This window comes from Podarcis gaigeae (genome assembly GCF_964106915.1).
Source record: "Podarcis gaigeae genome assembly, chromosome: 11".
NCBI lineage: Eukaryota > Metazoa > Chordata > Lepidosauria > Squamata > Lacertidae > Podarcis > Podarcis gaigeae.
This window is the reverse complement of record NC_139687.1, coordinates 5,740,796-5,764,968: the sequence shown is the minus strand read 5'-3', so window position 1 is coordinate 5,764,968 and position 24,173 is coordinate 5,740,796. Positions and strand designations below refer to the sequence as shown.

At 42.1% G+C, this 24,173-nt stretch overlaps 1 protein-coding gene across 2 annotated transcripts in view; it reads left to right on the top strand.

Annotated features, from left to right (window-relative positions):
* The window catches only part of LOC310826738 (transducin-like enhancer protein 1), a 77,476-nt gene that overhangs the window by 22,044 nt on the left and 31,259 nt on the right, over window positions 1-24,173 (top strand). The window contains exons 5-8 of one of the 2 annotated variants that reach the window (XM_083702010.1): window positions 810-872; window positions 2,916-2,990; window positions 12,411-12,615; window positions 13,383-13,399. In XM_083702010.1, the coding sequence (XP_083558136.1) occupies window positions 810-872; window positions 2,916-2,990; window positions 12,411-12,615; window positions 13,383-13,399 (360 nt within the window). Of the gene's footprint in view, window positions 1-809; window positions 873-2,915; window positions 3,021-12,410; window positions 12,616-13,382; window positions 13,400-24,173 lie in introns of both variants that reach the window. The other variant, XM_083702009.1, reaches the window with a different exon arrangement.

Sequence of the window (24,173 nt, the reverse complement as noted above, 5' to 3'; positions counted from 1 at the left end):
TGCTCCATCTAGTTCAGAAATCATCACTGTCTGGCTGTGGTTTTCCAGGATGTAGGGGGCAAGGGACGTTCTCAGCACTCTCTAGACATGCTGGGAATTTTACTCGGAACTTTCTGTGTACAAAGCAGATGCTATATATCAGGGGTGGCCAACTCCCAAGAGACTGTGATCTACTCACAGAGTTCAGGTCAAAGTTGTTAATTGAGCTATAGAACTGACCATTCCACTTAGACTGGATTTAAAGTTTAATCTAGTACCTTCTAGGTCATGATGGTGCTTGACTTCAGATAAGGAAACCCCTCCTATGGATAAGAGTTTATTGGAAAATAGTGCTTAATTGATAAAGATACTTGCTACTAAAATATTGTTCTTTCCTTAAGTTTGATCAGATGGTTCCTTAAGACTTTGATCAGATGGTTGCCTCAACCACCACCCTAGTATTTTGAAGATGCTATTGTGGCAAATGTTTTCATATCCTATTCTGCGTGGCCAATAACATGGAAGAACAATGGATTTGTCAGTCTAAAGGGATTTAGCTCATGCTGGATTTTAACCAATGCTTTACTTGCTAATGAGCTACTTATAAAGAACAGATTTGTGCTCTAATATATGTAGATATGAGGTACTAGAGGCATTAACAGATGTCCTTCAACAGACTGAAACCTGCTCTGATTAATCACATACACTCTAGACTCCACCTAATGCTGGCCTACTTTAAATGTTCCTAATATTTGTACTTAATATGGTTTTTGTAAATGAACTAATATATAATGGCATGTTTTAATCTAAATATTTACTTTTCTCTATAGACAGAAATTGCCAAGAGATTGAATACAATCTGTGCACAAGTCATCCCATTTTTGTCTCAAGAAGTAAGTAAAATGGTTCAGCTGTTAAAAAGTGAAATTATGTTGCATCTTTGTTTTTAAATTAGCTAGTTTTTAAGATGTTAATTTTATCAAAATTCACAAGAGTGAGGAACATCTGTTGTAGCTGAAGAACGCAAGCCCCCTGTTAATTTGGAATAGCAGATGAGAGAAGAGGCGCACCAACTATATAACTGGTGAAATAGCTCAGTCACAAAATTATTCTTTCTAAGGCAGCTAACCATTTGCTAATTTCTGTGTAAATAAAAATGTCGGCGTTTAACGATAGCACGCTATACAATTTGAGTGGCATTTGTGAAATACAGTTCCTAGAAAAGTCTAATTATTATTATTATTATAGAAAGAGAATTCTGATACTATATTCATGCATAATTACACAAAGACACAAAAGAGGTATGACCATGTTGCTGGAAAGTTTGTTGAATTGTCATGGGAAAACCCTTTTTACTTTGCATGTAGGATTGTGCCATCTGACATAGTGGAGAACATAGAGGCTGGAATTGTTCAATCCTATTCTCTTTACATGCTGTATTTTTCGCTCCATAGGGCGCACCGGACCATAGGGCGCACCTAGTTTTTAGGGGGGAAATCAAGAAAAAAAATCTTATTCCCCCCCCCCAGCCCCAAAGAGCAGCGTACAGGCTGCACAACCTCTCCCAAAGGGGTTGCGCACGGCTATGGCACAAACCAAGGATGGATGGATCCCGCTCGGTGTTTTGGCTTCCTCTTTAGCCCTGCGCTAACTCTCCCTTCCGAGAGAGGCTGCGGGGCTAAAGAGAAAGCCATAGCCCCGTGCAGTCTCTCCCTGCCAGAGCGGCTGTGCGGAGCTATCCCTGAAGCCTGGAGAGCGAGAGGGGTTGGTGCACACCGACGCCTCTTGCTCTCCAGGCTTCAGCGAATGCTACGCACTCTTTAAAGGGGCCGCGCAGCTTCTGCTGGCTTTTCTAGGAGGTGGGAGAAGGGACTGATGTGGCCAGTTAGTCCCTTCTCCCTCCTGGGGAAAAGCCCCCAAGAGCGCACGGAGCTTGTGTGCGGCTCTTGGGGGCTTTTCCCGCCTGCCTCCCCCCTGCATTCGCTCCATAGGACGCACACACATTTCCCCTTGCTTTTTAGGAGGGAAAAAGTGCGTCCTATAGAGCGAAAAATACGGTACTTGATTGGTGGGTAGGAATGTAATGGTTATGCTGGTGCACTGGACACTAGTCTAGTGCTGCAGGCTATGTTGTTGAGCAAGCAGTTGCTGTTGCTGTTCCTGAATACAGCTTGCAGATTACAACCATATTGTCACCAAATATTTCTGAAACCACACAATTATAATGTGTATGTGATTAAAGATGTAGCATCCTGGAAGAGTTTATCAAAGTTGTTCGTAAGGTTCGTCCTCTCCTTGGCTGAGTTTGCATGTCACAATAAGCCTGGGTTGCTAGCTTATTGTGGTGTATTTGGGAATGAGCATTATGCTGCTTGATTACTTCCACGTTGCTCCTTCTCTGGCATGAATGGGAGAAACTAACCAGGAAGCTGCAATTAAGTGTGCCTCTCTGTGACATCTGGATGTAGGATGCTGGCTTGTTGCGCCCGGACAAGCCAGGATTGCTTGCCAACCTTCAACGTGGTTTTTGTTGCCTTATGAGGCCAAGCTCAACTGCAGTTTCCTGGCTTATGAAGCAAGAGTATGAATTAAGGCACCAATTGTTCCTGGAAAACCAGGAACCTAGGCTTATTGTGACATGTGAATTTGGCTTCTTGACCATTTATTTATTTACGGTGAACAGAGGGTATATGAAAATTGTCGGTCTCACTTATTGAAGAGTTGTAATAAGAAACCTGCTGTTTTTTAAAAAAATCAAAAGACATGTGCTTGCCTTTTCAAGTCTCATCCTTTCCTCTTTCCGCACAGAATGCCCATATATACTATCTTGCAGGGTGGCTTGGAAACACTCTGCCCCTTGATCAAATGCCTCTTTGCTCCAGCTTAGTTCAGTTAGGTTGGTTCTAACAATGGGAATGATATGTTTGTCTTTCCAGCATCAGCAACAAGTTGCTCAAGCAGTAGAACGTGCCAAACAAGTGACCATGGCTGAGCTGAATGCCATCATCGGGGTACGTGGCCTACCAGGTCTACCTCCTACAGTGTGTATAACCAGCTTTCCTTTCTTATTGCATTGGTAGTTTTTGATGTGTTAAATGTTTGATTTGTAATAGTTTTGATACTTAACGCTAGTTCTTCAGCATTATTTGTCTTGGCACCTGCATCTCTTCAAAATCTGGTAGAATTACTGAAAGCATAATATTGCCTGCTTGGGCCTCTGTATTTCCCCCCATATTTCTAGATTTCTGCTATTGATCTGTCTAGTTTGGAGTATGGGAATTAATAGGCTGCAAAAGCTTTCTCTTCTGAGTCTGCATCCAATATACTGAGGTTTATTCATAGTGTATGCGTCTGAGTTTTAGTTGCAAGTAACTTAACCGAGCAGCCGGAGTGGAGAGTGACATGGTCCACCATTTTCAACACACTGCAGACTTGTACTTGTTGAGGCAGGAGATGAAGAGTGGGTGACACTTTCTCCTTTTTTTTAAGCCTGAAAGACAAACTTTTGCAAAATTCCCTCTATTGAAATCAACCAAAGGGGGAATTAATTAAACCAGGTATGTCCAACCAAGTAGCATGTGATCTACAATCCAGTATCAAAAACTGGCAGTGATCTACCACCTTCCAAAGTCATGTTAGTTAGTTAAATCTATCTATCATCTATCTATCTTTATTTCACAGAAACAGTAGATATGTTTGGACATCATCACGACAGATCCCAATAGTTTTGTTAGATGGACAAGGAGCTAAACAAGTGAGAAAAGTCAAACTATATTTTTATATTAGTTTACACAGATATGAGGAGCCAGTCAGAGTGTACTGGGCTTCTCCATCTTTCCTCTACTGTTGCTTTAAATCACAGCTGACTTCCTGTCAGCATCCCCACGCACTTCCTCCACCTTGTCTTTCCCCTACTGTTGCGCTAAAGCCTTTCCCTCACTTAAACTCATCGAGCGCTAAGGGGACTTTCCCCCATGTGTTTTGTTCTTCGCCTTCCTCGCTGGTGAGCAAACGGGTAAGCAGGTATGGAGCTTTTTGTTTCCTGCCTCCACCATGTCCCCCTCACCCCACTGCCAGAGCTCTAATGCCTGAGAGTGCAGAGCGGGTGGCGGGGAAGACTCAGGCTTGCACGAGATTGGTGGCAGCAGCAGCTGCTGCTGTGTCCAAGACTGCAGAGAAAGGCTTTTCTTTCTCAGCCTTCGATCGATCAATATCTGTCCCAGGATCTCCAAGTCAATCGACGTCTTGGACATGCCTGAACTAAATCATCTCCAAGCTTGTGTAGGTGATGAGCCTGCTCCACAGGCCCCTTCATGCCGCTGTCCCACATCCACACACCCCATGAAACACACCATTTGTGGATATACAGCAATGATACTACCAATGGTAGATCCAAAGCTTTGGAGCTTTCTGCAGGAGTGGTCCATAGCAGACATGCCCACTGACCAGCAACTCTGAGGATTAGGATTGCTCTGTAACCTATTTTGCATTATTGAAGTTCATGGGCCATGACTTCATTTCCTAAGCCCTGCTGCCATACTCTAGAAATATCACTAATCTTTACTGCCCTTCTACAGTAAGTGGTCCTCCTTCTTCTTCTGATTTTATTCATATGCGAGGGCTTGAGCAGATTGAAATTATTCATTTATCAATTTATGTTAATTGCTTGTGAGAAGATGCCCTGCTGGTCTTTAGAGTTCCCTCAGACACTTTGTAATGATAATTAGACATGCTGCTGTATGGATTAACAGTGCCATAGTCCAATGACGTCTACAGACAATGGAACCAGTTAATCCATCTGTGCTTAAAATTACATCCCAACTGGAGATGGAAAAAAACATAAGAGGGAGGGAGGATTAAAAGAATGAGTCTCAGCTTGAAAACTCTCCTTTTATCAGTTTCTCAATTGTAGATCTGCTGTCACTTTGCCTGTGGTAAGCTATTGGCAGTCAATTAGGTGAAATAAACGGGGAGGGTGACCTTCATTTCCTTTTAATAGCTATTCCTCCCTGCAATGGGGAGTGTCAGTGGATTTTCAGCTTAAATTTTATTCAAGCTGCTTTATTACACTTGACAGATTAGCTTTGCATAAACATACCCCCCTTTTGAACCGAATCCTTGTTTCTCCCCCCTCCCATCCAATCAACTACTTAAAAAAATAATTAAGTCTCTATTTGTCTGATGTCTTAACAGACCCTGCTTGTCTAATAAATTCTTAATTTGAAAGTTCAGCTCAAAAGTTCATCTACCTAGTGTCTCAGTCTCTGTGTTTGTGTGTGTGTGTACATTGATTTAACAAACACCTCTGGTTAATGGGCACATTTTAAATAGTGGTTTCAAGTATACTTTCTGAGCTTTGTAGCAGACACAGAACAGTGCAAATACATTTCTTTCTTCTTCATCATCATCATCTTAGGAACCTTTTGACAATGGACCATGAAGCTTTTGTGGCATGTCTGGCTGGGTTTGTCTTTTTGCTACAAAGTGCCTGTCTACCTTGAGAAGGGCGTACAACTCTGACCCAAGCTCATTCTTTTACAAACTCCATTCAATTGACTACAAGTCGCACACTGCACTGAGTCCCTGCTTTGCGGCTCCAGCATAACATTTCTTGACAGTGTGTTGTTAAAGGACTCAGACTACCATTCTTTACCTTAATATGCTAACATAGTTTTAATCTGGGAACATTTGCTCTTTTTCTAAGTCCTCCAGCAGCTGTAATTTTGCTGGATGTGCAGTGCAATTCTGTGCATGTTTACTTGGAAATAAGCTCTGCTGATTTCTGTGTCGCTTACTCCTGAGTAAGTGTGTATAGGATTGCAGCCTTGAGGTATTAACATGTCACTGCCAGCGGAAATAAACTTCAGTTCTCAGTGAGTATTCATAAATACTACATTCATCCCTATCTAGCACAGTCAAACTCCCACATTCCACCCTTTCCCCCAATCTCAGCTTCTTGCATAGCTGATCTGACAATTCTATTATAGCCTGAAGAACAGTTGTGTGTGTGCTTGTGTGTGTGTGTATGCGCGCGTGCACACACACACACACACACACACACACTGGAAACCTCACTATTTTTCCCCCTTTACGTTTCCACCAAGTTGGTCCAAGAAGAGATCATCTCTCCCTTTGCCACATTTGTATACATCAATAATTATCCTATGCTGCACAATAAGTTTCATGCTCTGACATATGCTTGATTTGTTTGAAAGGGATTGTGTGCACTCTGGAAAATTGGAGTAGCATAAAATTGGGATGACAATTCAGTGGACCTTTGCTCCTCTTCATTGAACATGCACTGTGTCAGCCTGTCTCCCCAGAGGGGAGGAGGCATCAGGAGCCTGTCTGTTTCTGCAAGCAGCAGCTGCACTGAAAGTAAACGTGGCCCAGTTTGATAGCAGCTGTCAGTATTGTTCAGAGACCCAACTTAGTGTAAAAAAACAATAGCGGGGGGGGGGGCAGGGGCGCATGCTCTTAAACTGCAGTGTCTTTCAAGCTAATAAAAGAAATAGTAATTTAACGGTTTAGACGTCTATTGTGAGCGTGAAAGATCATGAAAGACTTCTTTTTAAAATGCAAATAAGGCTGGTGCATTCTCCAACATTTAGAAGCACAATCAAGTAGCCACTGGCTTAAGGGTGTTAAAAGAGGTTTCTGTTCCGTGAAAGTAGAAGCAGCAGAGGGGAAGGAGGAGAAGGAGCTTGGGTGGAAAGTTACCTATATTCCTAATAGGTGTTCTGTAAAGAGTTTACTGGGCATAGAGTCTGCAAACTTTATGCTTCTTGGCTTAAGAAATAGGCCGCGCTCCTTCACGTGAGATAATGGTGCCAAATCATTGCACATTAATGGAGCAGTAGAAGTAAGGGGAGGGGGGGTTTAGTGGGAAACAAACTGTTGAAATGAAAAAGCAGGCTGGGTCAGAGAGGCAGGCACATATAATGTGTGTTGTGGGGAGGAGAGATGCTAGGGGGAAGGAACAAAAGGAGCCCTCTACAAATGAGAACCTGTAAACCAGACATCTGCCTCTGCGTCTTGCTCCTGTCCGAATAGTACAATGTAATAGTCCTCTTCAGGCATTTATTTTCAAACTCCCTCCAATTGAAGAAAGTGCAATGGCCACTTCCCCCACCCCCAGCCAAGGCCCAGTCAGCATTAGCCTGAAGGGGGGATGCCTTACTCATGTGTAGGGTTTTTAAAAACAGAGATGGGAACCATTATGGTACCCTTATTTTCAGTATTTCAGCATGGTGTAGTTTTGTTTCATTTGGGGTTTGTTTTTTTTGCCTTGTAGTGAAGAGAATCTAGATTATGGCATGAAGGACTTAAATGGATTATCTTGGTATAATTTGAAGGGATTGGAAGAAGATAGTTAAGCAACAGGCTGGAAAATTAAAAGTTGTGCACGCCAGGAAATCTGAATGACACTGGTAGCAAATAAAACCACTTTACAAGATTGGTTCAGATTGGAAAAAAATTCTGTTTAAAAAATACTGCCACCTTGATGAATTATAGAAATATACCTAAGAGTGCAGCATGCAACACTCACAAGAAACAGGCAGCCTATGAGAGTGTTTTTAGTTTAGCTTGTTCAGAAAGAATTTAATACTAGCTAGGTATTGGGTTTCCTCCCTCCTCCTCCTCTCTGAGGTGTGCTGCTAATGGTTCTGTGAAATGTATCTCTAGGACTGACAGCACTTGTGAGACAGATTGAGTTGTCAGCCTCCAAAGGGCTTTCCATCATTGCATGAGGTGATTGACTAAAGGATTAGCAAGATGCGGGATTATTTTTCCTCTGCTTGGCTGTGGTTGCCAGCTATCTCTGAGATTGTAGTGTGTGAAGCTTAAGGGGATGAGGTTAACCTCTTGAGGGTTTATTATGAGCATGTAGTTAATCTTTAGAAAGCCTATAAATAACTAGGATGCATGTTTTTGTTGTAAAATAGAAATGTGGGCGCAAAGAGAAGTGAATTCAAAAGTGTAATTCTAGAACAGCTTAGCCTTGCATGATTTTTGGAATTGTCTGCACTGTGTGTTTAGTGTTGAGTGCTGTATTAGGGTTGGGGTGGGGTTGGTTGAGGGTATGGGAAGATAACAAGCTTCTGTTAGGGGATAGATGGAACAAGAGATTAAATCTTTAGTGTATATAGTGAGGCTTCCATTGGCTGAGACTCAGAACAAAATATATGATGTCTTTTGGGGGAACTACATTTCTGAAGTATGCAAAAAACCTGAATTTAGTGTGTTGGGGGGGGGGAAATACTCTGCTGTTACCCCTTATCCCCTTTTAAATGTGGACCTATGTTTATCACATCACAGATAAAGCTGTACCTCTTGATGGATGATGTGAGTGTGAGCTTTTTTAAAAGAAAAAGTTGTGAAGTACTTTACCAGGCAGATTTTTGGACTGGAGTACAGACACATGAGAAATTCATCCAGGCAGCTAAAAAGCCTGCCACGCATTTTGCACCAGAGTTTCCATTCCACCCTCGTTCCCAAGTATTTCCTAATTTGTTTTCAAACATATGGTGCTGTGTTCCTATTCCCTGTTCCAGCCCTTTTTCCAAGAAATGAAAGTTTCAGATGCATTTGTTGTAAATTTTGTAAATCTGGTTTGCTAAACATACTTGACAACATATACGGTGAGGTTCTGGTTTCCTTCCTTGGTTTTCCTATCCTTTTCCCACAGAAGAGAACTTTTTTTTTTTGGGGGGGGGAGATCCCCTGAAGACTTAAGCCCTGCCCGACTCTAAGAGTCATTCTGGTTCCAACACAGTAAAAAGCAAACATTTAGTTATGAATGTTTAACTTAGTTACTGTTTCTTAATTCTAGCCAAATGAACTGGTATACTGAGACCCTTTAGGCTGTGTCTGTCAATGGTGACAGCCACAGAGAGAGACCCATTAACAGTCTAGGTTACGTGATCCCTCTTTGGTTTTGCTGGTTGGAAGCATGTCATGGCTAAAATTGTAGTTGTAGCTGGTGATCCCTGAAATGTAACTTAAAGCTTGAAAATTTGAAGGAAGGCATTATTCACACACACACACACACACACACACACACACACACTATTTTTGCTCCTTGCCTGGAATTGGGCTTTGTTTGGAAAAGCAAATCTGCACCCCACCTGTTGCTTTACCTGCAACAATGACTCTAGAGGAGGGACCAGGAGACTGAAATGTGTGTGAGAATTTTGCAGTTCCACTTCCTTGGCCACCCTACTTACCACGCCCTAACTCAAACCTGACAAGTCTGTAGTTGCATATAAACTAAGTGTATGGCCCAATTTTATTTTATTTTTAAAATGTAACTTAATCATGTGAATCTTAATTGACTGACTTTTAGCTCTGTAAAAAAAATGAATAATGGCTATGAAAAAGAAGTACATTTCGCCTTTGAGATTTATCCATGCTTCATCACAGAGGCAGTCTCTCCTTTGTTTGAAAAAAGAGGCATGCTTCATAGGAAGATGCCATCTGCAACCAACATTTTTACAAGAGCCTGTCATGTTTGTAGACCAACCAGTTAATCAAATCACCGTGTCTTTTGCACCATAAAATTCACTTTTTTCCTCCTAGAAAGTAAGGGGAAATGTCTGTGCGTGTTATGGAGCGAATGCCTGCGGGGGGGGGGGGATCTGCTGCAGTCATGAGCAGAGGATCCATGGTTCCCCTTCCTTCCCTCCTCCGTGGTTACAAAGCATGGATCCACATGGATCCTCAGGATTTTTGCATTGGGCTACTCCAAACTCACTGTCAGATCACATGTCTGTGGCCACAGCATGAACCACAAAAATCATATATCCACTATTTCGTTTAGATTTTTTCCCCCCTTGTTTTCCTCCTCTAAAAACTATGTGCGTGTTATGGTCTGGTGCGTGTTATAGAGCGAAAAATACGGTAGTTCCATTTAAACGTTTCAACCCCAGTGTAAAAGTATATATCAGGCATGGCCCTCCAGATGTTTTGGGACTACAATTCCCATTATTCCTGACCACCGGTCCTGTTAGCTAGGGAAGATGGGAGTTGTAGTCCCAAAACATCTGGAGGGCCGAGTTTGGCCATGCCTGGTGTACATAAGACTAGCACTGCCAAAAAAATATATATGAGGAAGTAATGCAGTCCTTAGCCATGGTTGCGCTTTGCTTCTTGACAAGTGTGTACCTCATTTAAGGCATCATTCCACTCCCCTTTTCATTACTGGCATCTTTCTATTTAATGATGAACTTGCAGCATTGCAGTTGCTGTAGGCACAATGTTAAATTTGAAGACTAAATGGGAGAAGAGCACTACCTATTAACATCCTTGATAATGAGGAAAAAATGGACCCAGTATTTAAGATGGAATGCTGGAGGGGTGGGGAGTGGGGAGAAGGGAGACGGAGCTCATTGTTAGAGAAGATGTTTTGCATTCAGAAGGTTTCTTGTTACGCCTCTGGAATCTCCAATGGAAAAGGATCAAATGATAGGTGATGGAAAAGAGTTCACGAAGGCCGAGACTCTGGAGAGCTGTTGCCAGCCAGAGTGGGCAATACTAAGCTAAATGGGCTAATCCAACTCCAGTAAAAGGCAGTTTCCTATGTTCTTATACATATTTTCTCTTAATGAAAAGAGATATCTATTGTGTGTGTTTTTTTAGAAAGGCTAAATGAATGTTGCCATTGGTGAGACATTAGTTCACTTAAACTATGGATTAGTGTGCATGAGCACAGGGGCGGACTTGGTAATGGCTTTCTGAGCAAGAACAAAATTTGGTGCCCCCCCACAAATATTATTTTCACATTAATTCCTTATTTATTTATTATTTTGCATCCCCTTGGCTTGGTGCCCATATCAGTAGGCTTGCCATATTTCTAGAAGTCAAATTCAAAGGTTGTTGAGCTTTTTTTTAGGCAGTCAACCTAAAATTCCCGGACATTTTGCCACTGGTGCTATTTTGAGCTGGGCAAAGGCTCTTGCTTCTGCATGCGCTTATGGTTTGTCACAAACCCTGGCCAGTTTCAAATGCAACCAGCTATAAACTATGGGTTATGAAATGGGCTTGTTAAAACATGTCTGCTAGTATATCTAGTGTTTAGCATGCTGTGCCTTGTTAGAATGCATTTAGGATTCTCATTGAGAAATATTGTTGTAAATATCCTTTTTACAGCAGTTGTAATATGAAATGCTTGTCCTCGCAATAACTCTTGCCTAGCTTTTTAATGTTGGGGTGACTGTAGCCGAGCTCATGACTTGTCCAAAGCCACCTATTGAGTCTTTGATTGCTCAGTGTTTTTATAAACCGAGCTCTCTTAAGTCCTAAATTTCATTAGCTGTCCAAATGCCCCATCTTCAAATTTTAAATGATAAATAAAATGGAAAATTAGGTCTGTTCATCTGAAATTCTTGATCTAAGGTACATAGAAGAAGGGGGGGGGGATTTCTTCTATATTCTCCAGGTTCAAGTTCCTCTTAAACTTGATACTGAACTCCTGTTTAGACTTATAATAGACTGTTGCAACCATTTTGCTTTTTAAATCAAATTGTAACTACTAACCTGAAATGAAGGGGGCAGTTGGAGATTGGCATGTTGGTGCCACAGGATGTGTCCAACACAGGACCTGGTAGTGCTCTCAGCTTTGGGGAATATCTGCTTGCATTAGAGAACTTACAAACATAAGTAATTTTATCACATTTTAGAAATGAGAGGATTTGGATCGGCCTTCAAGTAGACTAAGCTGCAAGGTTTAGAATATTTCCAAGTAAATCTCAGATGTAACGTACTGAGGATAACAGTAATCAAAGTGAACTTTTCATTCAGACCAACCATCTGTCCTGTCAAGTATTTAATGCAGGAGTTAGTTTTTAAGTGTGGTTGGGAGGAAGAGGAGCAATAGGGAACATCTATAAATGCTGGGTGCTGAAATGCATTTGGAAGGTAACACTCCCAGCTGATATGTTTTGCACAGGAAATACTCCTAGTGGAAGCTGCGGTGGAGACTTATTTTAGACCAGACTATCCAAGTCACCACTTTTAAAAAATGAATCACGCAACACAGTAGTAGTGGAAATTAGTTTTTTGGGTTGAGTAGGAGGAATGTGTGCAAACTGTATAGTTTTGCCTGCACTAATTTTGTTAATACGGGGGTGGATTTGGAGAGGTGCCAGATGTCTTCAAGCGTCTAGACTGCACAAATCTCCTGTTAGTCAGGCTGTAGATTAAATTACAGGGCTCAGTTCTGTAATACAAAGGAGGATCGATATCTGAGGAAATATTCTAGCAGTTGTGAAACCTGGTATGGGGCGATTATTTGAAGCAGGTTGAAGTAGTGTGGGCTTTGAGAACTGGAAGTAGAAATGAGTTCAGTTGGCTAACCAGTTCTCCTTTTCTTTCATCCCTCCCAATGGTCTACGTGCCGCTGCTTCTGCCTGGAAATACCCCACAAATAACAGCAACAGCAGTTGCAGGCTCAACACCTCTCACACGGCCATGGACCCCCAGTGCCTCTAACCCCTCACCCGTCAGGACTTCAGCCTCCTGGGATTCCTCCGCTTGGCAGCAGCGCTGGCCTCCTTGCCCTCTCCAGTGCTCTAGGTGGGCAGTCTCACTTGGCAATAAAAGATGACAAGAAACACCATGATGCAGACCACCACAGAGGTGAGAGGCATGGAAAGCCCGATTAGGACATTGCAGGGTGCATCTTTGCACCTTGCTGCAAATGGCAGGCATCTCTAAAGAAATTGCGCTTATGTTGAGCGAAAGCCGAGAGCAAACTGGTTGCCAAACGTTTAAGAATGGCACTCTGCATTTATACCACTGAAGCAAAATTCAGCTTGAAGTTTTCAGTCTTTGAAGCTGGGAGATCGCTAAGGATCCCTTGCTTTTATGAAGTGCAGGACATTTTGACATCCTGACAGATGCTTAGTTGTAACCTCAGTGGTCCGCACAATATTGTGGAAAATTGTTAAAACAGAATAAATGGGTAATTTTATCTTTTTTGATTAAAGAAAGTGATCTTTAATGGGAAGAGTCCTGGGGAGGGTGGGCAAATGACGGAGTCAAATTTTGAGGTGAATGTGTTGAAATGAAAGTTTTAGAGCATTAAAGCTGTTTTGTAGGTTTGTTTAGGACACCTTTAAATATTGGGCAAAATTGCACTTGAATAATTTTTGAAAAAGAAAAAAGTAATTTATTCTGTCATGGAAAGAACTAGGCTTTCTGTATGGTTAAACTGTAAATCATGTTTACAAAATGTAATTTTCAGGAAATCACTGTATTAGGAATGTGCAATGACTTATATTAATAAAAGCCATTTTAAAACTGTTCGCGGCTTGTGTTCTAATTTTCACCCCTTTTTTATTTCTGTTCTTGCCTCTGTGTCTGAACGGGCATGTCTGTGCATTTCTTGGTTACTACGGGAACAGACAGAGATGCGGGCACAGTAAGTACCAATATTCCTGCTAACATTAACATTTTTCAGTTACTACAGTAGTAGATAGCCAGATATTCACATTTTCTTCCCTGTAGGGCTTACTTGCTACATCTCTCCTAGTTTAGATAATGGGCATAGTGTCTGTGGTATGAATACTGCAGTGCTTTGTTGGAATAATAAAAATAAAAATAAAATTTCTATTGAACAGCTTTTGTAGCTGCTCTGATAATATCCCTACAAACTAATCTGGTTTTGGATAGCAACTGCTCAAGCCTGCATTAATTGCATTACATATGTGTGTACTTGTGAAAACAGGTGAGATTAAAAACTTGCACATTAGCCATACCAGGGATTTGTAGTTTTTCTAACTTTGTTTTCATATACATATGTGTTAAGTATCTGATTAGCATATCAGATGTTTCATATCTAATCTGCCTTTCCTTTTGTGATTAGTATATCAGACATTTCCCATCTAATCTGTCTTGTACTTGGAATGTATTGCTAGTGTCACTCTTAGGCTTTTCAAAAAAAAGTGTTCTATTGATTTTAAAAACCACTTACTCACCCTTACATGGTTCATCAGAGAACTTTTTTGTTGGTATCAGGGGCGGTATCAGGGGCCACCATGATTCTTTGGCCATGTATACGCCTAATTTAGACAATATCTCTGTCGTGCAGCATATCTGTACTACAATCAGTGCCATTAGATAGCATTTTTTAAAATAAATTTTTATTTGATTTTGGGATGTCCCTTGAAACTAGATTTTCCAGGGTTTTCACACATTCAAAACTGTTTTGTAAGATGTGAAAGGAATGTCTTTCTCATCCCCTCTCATATTTTTCCAGTTTATTCCACACTAGAGTGCAGGAACTTCAAAAGTGCATTAGAGTATTAGAAGTACAAATTCTGTTGGGGTTGCTTATGACTTTCCTCCGGATACTTGAAAGTCTTGAGAAGTCATTTGGGATATCTGCTGAAGTTGTGAGGTCATCTTTAGTTCGTTACATTCCCCAAGAAATATAACTGGGTTGCTTTAACCTTTCCATGTGTGTCATTGAGCCATCTAAAGATTCGTGCCATTTGCTTCAAAGCCTTGGGCAAAGGTGGAAGAGCAAACATGTTGCCCACAATAGCAGGGCTAGATCAGGAGTGCAAGACACTGTGTGCAGGAGGCGAGGGAGCATTGTCACAGGGTCAGGATGCATCCCAGAAGCACGTCCATCCCTGTGAAGTTGTAGAGGGTACTGTGTTTCATTTGCAGTTGAAAGAAACTGCTGCTCGTTTTTGGTTAAAAAAAAAAAATCCTTTGCAGTATAGTGGACACTTGGGTTGCGAACTTGATCCATGCGGGATGCATGTTTGCAACCCACAGTGGCACACCTGCACACACACGGGTTGTGATTCGGCGCTTCTGCGCACATGCGACCGCCGAAACCCGGAAGTAATCCGTTCCGGTACTTCCAGGTTTTGGTAGTCCGTAACACGGGTGGTGCTGTGGGTTAAACTACAGAGCTAGGACTTGCCAATCAGAAGGTCGGCGGTTCGAATCCCCGCGACGGAGTGGGCTCCCGTTGCTCAGTCCCTGCTCCTGCCCAACTAGCAGTTTGAAAGCACGTCAAAGTGCAAGTAGATAAATAGGTACCGCTCTGGTGGGAAGGTAAACGGTGTTTCCGTGCGCTGCTCTGGTTCGTCAGAAGTGGCTTAGTCCTGCTGGCCACATGACCCAGAAGCTGTACGCCGGCTCCCTCGGCCAATAAAGCGAGATGAGCGCCACAACCCCAAAGTTGGTCGCAACTGGACTTAACAGTCAGGGGTCCCTTTACCTTTACCTAATCCGAAAAAACACAACCTGAAGCGTCTGTACATTCTTATTTTACTTATCACCCTCAGTGTATGTTGCGCTGTCCTTAGTCTACTTGTATGTTTCAGCTGCTCAGACACAACACTGATGTAAGAACTCTTCTCCAACTTCCTCTCCTAGCTATGAGATGCTTACCTTCATTTGTGGGCAGTGCATGTCATAGAGCAGGGGTCAGCAAACTAAGGCCTGATGTCTCCACGACCCAGGCCAGTGGCATGGACTCTGTGCCCCGCCGATACAGAGGATGACACCATTGCTACCGAAGGCGAGGCAGCGGCGGCGTGAGTGGTGTCAGGGGCGGGGTTGGGGTTCCTTTGGGAGAGGGTGGGTCTGGCTCTCCACAAGGTCTGAGGGACAGTGGACCAGACCCCTCTTGAAAAAGTTTGCTGACCCCTGTCATAGAGGTTTAGGATCTAATTTCAGTCCTTTTACTTTTTCTTCTTCCACTAGCTTCTTCAAAGCGTAATACCTCTTCACTGTATATTAAAGGGGTCACTTTTTAATCTTTCATAAGTGTGTCCTATAAAACATAGCCTGGATTCTGAGTCCCACCAGCAGGCAGGGTGAATGATTGGTCCAGTTTCTCTATTCCCCCTGCTGTTTCTTTCCCCCAAAAAGCTATTCCAAAGGACTGTTCTTTCCCAGAACAGTCTGGGAAAGAAGTCAGTGAAATATTTGCTAGTGTCCTATATAAGTTGGTTACTTAGAAGTTCTGTGCTTCCATGAGCGTTTGCGCAGGCAGAAAAAACTAAATCTTGGATTTAGTTACTTCTCTTCTACAGAACTCTAGCACAGGGTGTAACACAGTTCCTCCACCCACACGTGGAAGGACACTTTGAATTCAACCAAATACATTATTTCTTGCCATTTTAAAAAGTATATTGGAATGGGAATCAGATTGCTTCAGCAATAAAGAAGGTTTATGCTCACAAGTGTGAGCAAAAAACAAACTCTGCTTAATTGGAGAATGTAAAGCAAATGTACTCTGTATTCTCTAATAATACCTCAAATATTACCTTGGTGTTCATCTCTGCATGGCAGACATTTTATTCCACTGTAAGTATGCTGATTTACTCTTCCTGCCATCACACTTTTGGAGCTGTTCCTGAAAAAGAGAGGAGGTGGGGTTTCCTGATTTAGCTGCAAGTATATATTATAGTGGACAGTAAGAACCATTGCAGGACCTGGACTGTCAAACTGCTGGAGTAGTTTTTCCTATCTGGCTAGGAACTACATTTCTGGGTGCATTGAAGGGAATCCTAATAGACACCCCCTACAACAGGACCAATAAACTTGGTACATCATACCAAGACATAATTTAGCACAATGAAAATGAGCTGCAGTGAACCCTGGGCTCACACAGCCTCTCATCTCCCCGGAGCAGCTGCAAGGAGGAGTTGGGAACTTTCACCTAAACAGCCTTGGCCCAGTATACCGGAAGGAGCGTCTCCAACTCCATCGTTCTGCCTGACACTGAGGTCCAGCTCCGAGGGTCTTCTGGTGGTTCCCTCGCTGCAAGATGTGAGGTTACAGGGAACAAGACAGAGGGCCTTCTAGGTAGCGGTGCCCGCCCTGTGGAACACCCTCCCATCAGATGTCAAGGAAATAAACAACTATCTGACTTTTAGAAGACACCTGAAGGCAGCCCTGTTTAGGGAAGTTTTTCATGTTTGGTGTTTTATCATGTTTTTTGATATTCTGTTGGGAGCCACCCAGAGTAGCTGGGGAAACCCAACCAGATGGGCAGGCTATAAATATTTAGTTAGTTAGTTAGTTAGTTAGTTAGTTAGTTAGTTAGTTAGTTAGTTTTCTATTAACCACAGTTTAGCTTTGCATCCAAATCTGAAACCATGGTTGCCATTAACCATGATTTGTTTAATCAAACCACTTTGGTGACTCATCTTTTAAAGTTGGTTTGGGCAACAGATCATTGGTTTGGGCAAACAAATCATTGGTTTGGGCAAACAAATCATTGGTTTGGGCAACAGAAAAATAAATGATTAAAAATGGTTGTGTCTAAACTCCTTGCAGCTGCATCAGAAGAAGAGATTAGAGGGACAAGCATGTGAACCTGAGACTTTCTGCAGCTCATTTCTGTTTTGCTGACTTTGGTTTAGTGTGGCATCTGAATATGGCCCTACAAGCCATGAACTCTGCCAAAGATGAAATATGGAACCTTCTTAATTGCTTCCCCTAACAGTCTCAGATTCCATGCAAGCTTGGCTCCCAATCTGTTCAGGATAATATGCTCCAGTTGTACCAGCATCAAATGATGACTGACACCCTTCCCTTCATCATTAACTACTGCCCCTCATAGTTCGATAGTTCGGGGGCTGGGGGTTTACAGTACCAACATTCCTGTCCTTTATTATCTGCTTCTGAAGCCCAACAGACATGCCTGCCTATAAAGGAAATAAGATTTCCCTCTTCCATGTGCTTGCCATTTCAGCTGTGGCCCTACAATTGTGGGTTGCAATTGCATGCAATGTCAGACAAACGCCAAACTCTGCATGTCTGAAACAGGCCTTAAGGTCCAACTGCCTTCAGCCACAAGGTCGCTCTGAGTTGCAGAACTCCCCAATTTTATTCCCTGATTTTGATAATGATTCCTGATTCTGTTGGATATATGTTGGTCTTTTGGCTTTTCATAATAGTTTTTAATACATTTTGAGGCGTTTTATGATATTTTGTGGTTTTAATTTTTTTTATGTTTAAGTGGCTTGTTGTTTGGCAAAAAATTTTTGCTTTAAAAGCAGCATGCAAACTCATTAAATAAACGTGGACTTTAGCCTAGAGCAAGCTTCCTCAACCTCGGCCCTCCAGATGTTTTGAGATTGCAGTTCCCATCATCCCTGACCACTGTTCCTGCTAGCTAGGGATCATGGCCAAAAACATCTGGCCAAAGAGTTGTAGGCCAAAAACATCTGGAGGGCTGAGGTTGAGGAAGGCTAGAGGGTTCATTTTATGCTGGGACCTCAGAGTTGAAAATGTGGGTTCTACTATTGCCCTCCATCCTTGTAAGAGTATACTTTCTAGCATGGCCTTCTCCAGCCTTTAGTCTACAGAAGTTTGGATTTTACATCATCTGTGACCATTAGCTATGCTGTAGGGGGATGTAGTCCAGGAAATGTGGGGTGGGGTGGGGTGGGGTGGGGAGAAGAGAGAGGGTTGGAGAAGGCTCCTCTAAATGATATCTCATTCTCCTGGCCTTCGTTCTGCCCAGACACTGAGGTCCAGTGCTGAGGGCCTTCTGGCGGTTCCCTTGCTGCGAGAATCCAAGTTAAAGGGAACCAGGCAGAGGGCCTTCTCAGTAGTGGCACCCACCCTGTGGAGCGCCCTCCCACCAGATGTCAAAGAGAAAAATAACTACCAAACTTTTAGAAGACAACTGAAGGCAGCCCTGTTTAGGGAAGCTTTTATTGTTTAATAGGTTATTGTATTTTAGTGTTTTGTTGGAAGCCACCCAGAGTGGCTGGGGAAAGCCAGCCAGATGGGCGGGGTATAAATAAATAATTATTATTGTTGTAACCTGCCCCCCTTCCATTGGCTGAGGCAGCACTAGACTTTTGACTCCTCTACAGAGAGTTGCCATATGTCTTCTTTTTCCAGGACCCGTCCTCTTTTTCATGGGTAGAGTTGTCATAGTGATCGATAGTTGAAAGCAGAAGTTGGCAAATGTGTCCTCTTTTACGCTCTTCAAAATATGGCAGCCCTAGCAGGCCTGACTATTTTCTCTTTCCACTTCAAAACAGGGTTGACTACAATAGCACCTGATCCTACATCAAGTCTACTTTATGCCAAGAATCTGCTGGTGCTGCCACAAGCTGTCTTTGAACACACACTCAAAAACGAGTGGCAGGAGCCAATTATGTCTCTTAATGTAAACAGAATCTCACTTAAGCTTCAACCCCTTCTCTAATGAGAGAGAAGACTTGTTTTCTTCTCTCAGGGAAGAGACTGTGGTTGTGGCTTTGTCTAATGCTGCAGCCTGCCTTACTGCTGCAGATAATAAATACCACATTGACTGCAAGTTAGAAAACACATTGAAGAGAGATGTTGATGCCTCAGCTACAGCCCTTAAGGCTTCAGGCGTAAGCTCCTACTCTGCCAGGACTGGATGAGCTTAGAGATCAAATTCAGGGGGATAAAAAGATTAACCCTATTCGTAATCTCTCTTATGGCTGCCTATATGGCAGACTCTCAGCCTGTGTCATGTCAAGCGATGTACTAGCCAAGGCTGCTTTGGCTCAGATGTTGGAACATTAGACCCCCTCATCCACTGCCCACCTGTTTAGGGCCTCCTTGATAAGCTTCTAATGGAACTAGCAGAAAAGAGTGTCTCCTCTCAGGAACTCCTAAACCCTCAATCCCAGGGGCAGCACATCCTTTTTTAAAACCAAAATATCTTACAATGACTATGTCCAAAGGCAGACACAATCGGGCAATAAACAACCCTACTTTAGCAACTACTCTTAATTGCCAGCCAGAGACCAACTTGTCTTCCGCCCTCTCCAGGATCCATTGGGAAGAAGGCTGTCAAACCTCTCTCTGGAATGAAACCTAAAGATGGTTGTATGTTAGGCACTATCTCTAATCACAAAACTATGCCACTGAGCTATGGCCTTATTGCAAATGCCCCCTTTCTAAGAAAGGTGATTGCAAGTATTTTTAGATCAGTACACTGGTGGTGTCCATTTGAACTGGGAGGGGTTGTGCAAGCCCTGGACCACTATTTGGACTTGGAGGTGGTCTGGATGAGGGCCAACAAACTGACTGAATCCTCAAATCTGGATAACTGGTGAGTTGCCTGCTTTGGATGGGGTTACATTCCCCCTGGAAGTGTAGTCTGGAAATGATCCTGGATGCATCTTGGTCCCTAGAGGCCTATGCGTGCAAGATAGTAGCACTCCCTTCCCCAGCACAATTGCTGTGCTTAAAACTGTTAAGGCAAAGAACTTGCAAGTAAGCTGAAGAATGACTTGCTGAAGCAACAGTGTCCACCTTTATTAACACCCATTCATCAATAATCAAATACTAGCAGCTATTGAAAGACTGTAACTCTTACAGAAGCATTCATGGGGCAAGTCTGAGCTCCTCTTTGAGAAAAGAGAGGAGTTAGAATTTCATGATGAGTAAATATTGGTTATTCTGGGTGCAAACATTTTGCCATCCCGGCATTCATCAGCATACATTTTCCTCTGCTTAATATTTAGCATAATTATAGTCAAGCGTGGGTGTGCACACATGCACATTCTTATAAATTTATTTACAGTTTGACTCCCTCTCATACTTCAGAGGCCTTCATTTGGCTCCCCAGGTCAGAAAGGGTCTCAAGTGGAGAAGGGAGTATAGCTAAGCAAATCCATCTGAACAAAGTACAGTGTTGTGGGACCTGCATTCCCTTGTGTAGATTTCCCTTTTAGTTTTCCCCACTGTTTTAACTATTTACAGAAGAGCCACAGGGGCCTTAGCATCCTTGAGTGCCAGTATGATATAGCAATTACTAGATTGCTGGGTTTGGGTGTGGAAATCCCATATTCAAACCCATGACGCTCATGTGGGAAGTTTGGGGCAAGTTCTTTTTACCCTAAAACACCTCACAGTTAAAATGAGGTCAAAGGCCACCCCGGAGCTCCTTGAAAGAATAAGAGTTTTGATGTAATTAAATTATTCATCTTGTTTGCAATAGGACTAACTTAATGTGTAAGACCCCTTGAAACTAATGGTAATTCCCATTCAACAGAGTAGGCCCAAACAAAGGAGAAGCTACACTTTGAATTTATAGTAGAAAGGAATCTTTGAGTAACAGCACCAAAAAATTGGAGTGGTGGTGGAATTACTCAAAAAATTGATTTAATCACTTAGGCCAATCTGGATAAATAATGTAGACTTCATGTTCTTAATCCCTGATAAATTGGGTTCTGACCATGAAAGCTGGGATTATCCTCAATTAAAATGTCTAGTCTACTGAAATTAAGATGAAACAAACTGGTTTCATGTTTCTCTTAGCAAGGTGGTAACAATTATTTGACAGAAATGCAATCAATTTAGATTGCATAACTCAATGAAACGATCATACTGCTTTGTCTACCCCAGAATTTTTAAACTTTGGACACTTCTGCAAAAATTGGCAGCATTTGTGAGCAAAGGAGTGAAGCTCTCAAACTGGGGATTTTCCACTATAGGGGAAAATAAGTGTTTCTGAAGCAGTCACCTACTGGAGTTGAAACCCTCCCCATTTTGTTTTGTTTCATTGTGTTTTTACTACAAAATAGTTATAACTATAGCAGGTATAATTCCGCAGTTAGTATATGACACATTGTGCTTTCACTTAGCAGAAATGTGGAATTTAGTATGGAGGTTGAAATGTGGAATTTAAGTATGGAGGTTAGGCCTAAGTCTTGCTGCTATCACATATAAAGACATCAGTGGTGCAAGTATCACACCTGCGTTGCAGTCAGCTGTAATGCGATGGTGAAGATAATATCAATCAATTTTATCATCATACCTTTCTACCAAAGTGCACAAGACTCCTTAAAGCAGAATTGCAACAAAATAAACTATTGAAAATACTAAAGATCAGGATGCTTGCTTTGGAAGCATAGGCAAATGACAGTTACGTAATTTCATTTAATGATTTGTACAGTGCTCCTTTAGAATTCTAAAGTGGTCAAAATAAATAATATTAAACCTCAACCAAGCCACATTAATAATTGCTGCTGTAGTTTAGCTGCTGATTTAACAAAAACCACTCAAATGTGGTCAAGACTCCATAACCTGTCAACAAAAATATTGGTTATATGTATGCAAAGTTATTTCCTGTGGAAGTACAGCGCTGTTAAGGAAAGTAACCCACTATAAAGGGAAATACATATGACTGCCACTTCCATTTCTAACTGCTGTGCTGTGAGGGAGCCCTGACCCTCGGGCTAAGGCAAAATGCAATCTAGGACTGAAGGCATCTTGATGATGGTGGGTGGGGAAAAAACCTACCCACAATTGACCTCCTTTGGCGATGCACATTTCACTTCTATATTGCCAGAAGTTTGAACTGTTAGCTCATTTCTACCTGACCACTGCTTCAGTAGTTATACCACAGTGGATGGAGGATAACTTTGGACAAACGTATTGGTGAGTCTGCAAGTACTTCTGGCAGGAAATGCATAAAGTTCCTAAGTGAAACAGTCCCCCCATCCCATTTTTTTTCTGTTAGTTATTCTCATTACTCACTTCAGTGTGTTGCAAACCACTAGCAACTTGAGTGGAACTGAATATCTTTGCCACTCTGCCTCCAAGATAAGATTCATACCACAATAAAAAAGATAGCAAAATTAGCAAACACATTTCCTTTCTTCTGAATGAACATTATCACTGAGCCTGTCAGAAGTGATATTTGGGTGTGTCCCCCCCTTTCCCCCCTCCCCACCCCCATTGCTAGCTCTGTTGCTCCACTCTATATTTTGCTCAGGGTGTGTACAAATCACTGTTGTGTGAGTTGATTTATTGTCTGTTTTTCATAAACATTTCTGTATTCTTTTGCTTTGGTAAACTCCAGAGAATGATCTCACATCCTACTGAGTCACGATCCATTGTGTATCCATAACACTGGCAAGATTACGTGAAAGCACACAACCTAATCTCAAAAGATAGAATTGGGTGATGCTGCTGAAAAAGGTCTGGATTTTGACTTCTTGGTACCTCAGGTTTCCGTACAAAAGCAGCTTCTCTCATAGACTTTTACAAAAATTGTTATATTTTATTCACCATCTCTCTTCCCATTTGCTGCCTATGACCAAAACCTTTATTTTAAAAAGAATTACTATCTTCATAACATTATCAGTCTTTAAAATTGAAAGTCTTGGGGGGGGGGGGCTTGCTTCCCCTCCAGGTATAGGGCAGTATATAAATTCAAATAACCAACCAACAAACAAGAAAACTTGAGGTGGAGTTTCAAGAACAGCATGGCAGCTGCTCAGAACACCCACATGTCTACTGCCTGCTCATAGCCAGCTGATTGTCTGCAGCTGCCACCATGTGTAGGATTGAGAACCTTGAAAATTGCCTCTGGAGGGGTCTACACAAGATCAGCAGGCCTACAGGCATGCAAATCCAGTAGTCATCTAGATGTTGCTGCCAATCTTACTCAAAGCCTTCCTATCCTGCTTTTCCTATTGCTCACCCAAGGCAGTTTACAAATAGTAAAACTACTTGAGAATGAGTGAATTGCTCGCTACTGTCTGCACTGATGGCGGCAAATCTCAATGGTTCTCTCTGAGTCTATCTGGAGATGCTGGAGAATTCAACTGGGACCTTCTGCATGCAAAGCATCTGTTCTGCCACTGAGCTATGGCCCTTCCTCACTAAACATTAGAAATCTCAATACACACTCCCAACATAAAGTGTAAAATGCAGATTAAAAGGGAAGCAGTGACAATAAGTACGCATCAAATACTCAGGGAAAATAGAACACTTGGCATCAGTCAGTGAAACAGGTGGCAAGCAAATAGTTCTAGTCAGAATATTCCATACGTGGAGCAGCACCTCAGAAAAAGCTTTATTCTTGGTCACACCTGTCAGTACATTTCTATAACACTTGATTTGAAGAGAAACTTCTGGTCTCTTCCCCCCGCTTTTTCAATCACAGTATTGTACTACTTATGGAATTATAGAAGCATTGCTATGATAACATTACAACAGATAGTGCTGGTGCAAATGCTGATTATGAGAATGGTCTTGTAACCAATGCCAAATTGATTTCAAACCATACTTAGTATTATAAATTGCAGTGCATGATATTAAAAATTAATGTGCTTTCAAAATTTCATAAGGTAAGCACTGTAGATCAATAGAAATTGCCAGCAATTTTGAGAGCGTTTGTTTTCTGTGAAGCAGTGAAAAAATCAGAGCTGTATCAGTGGACA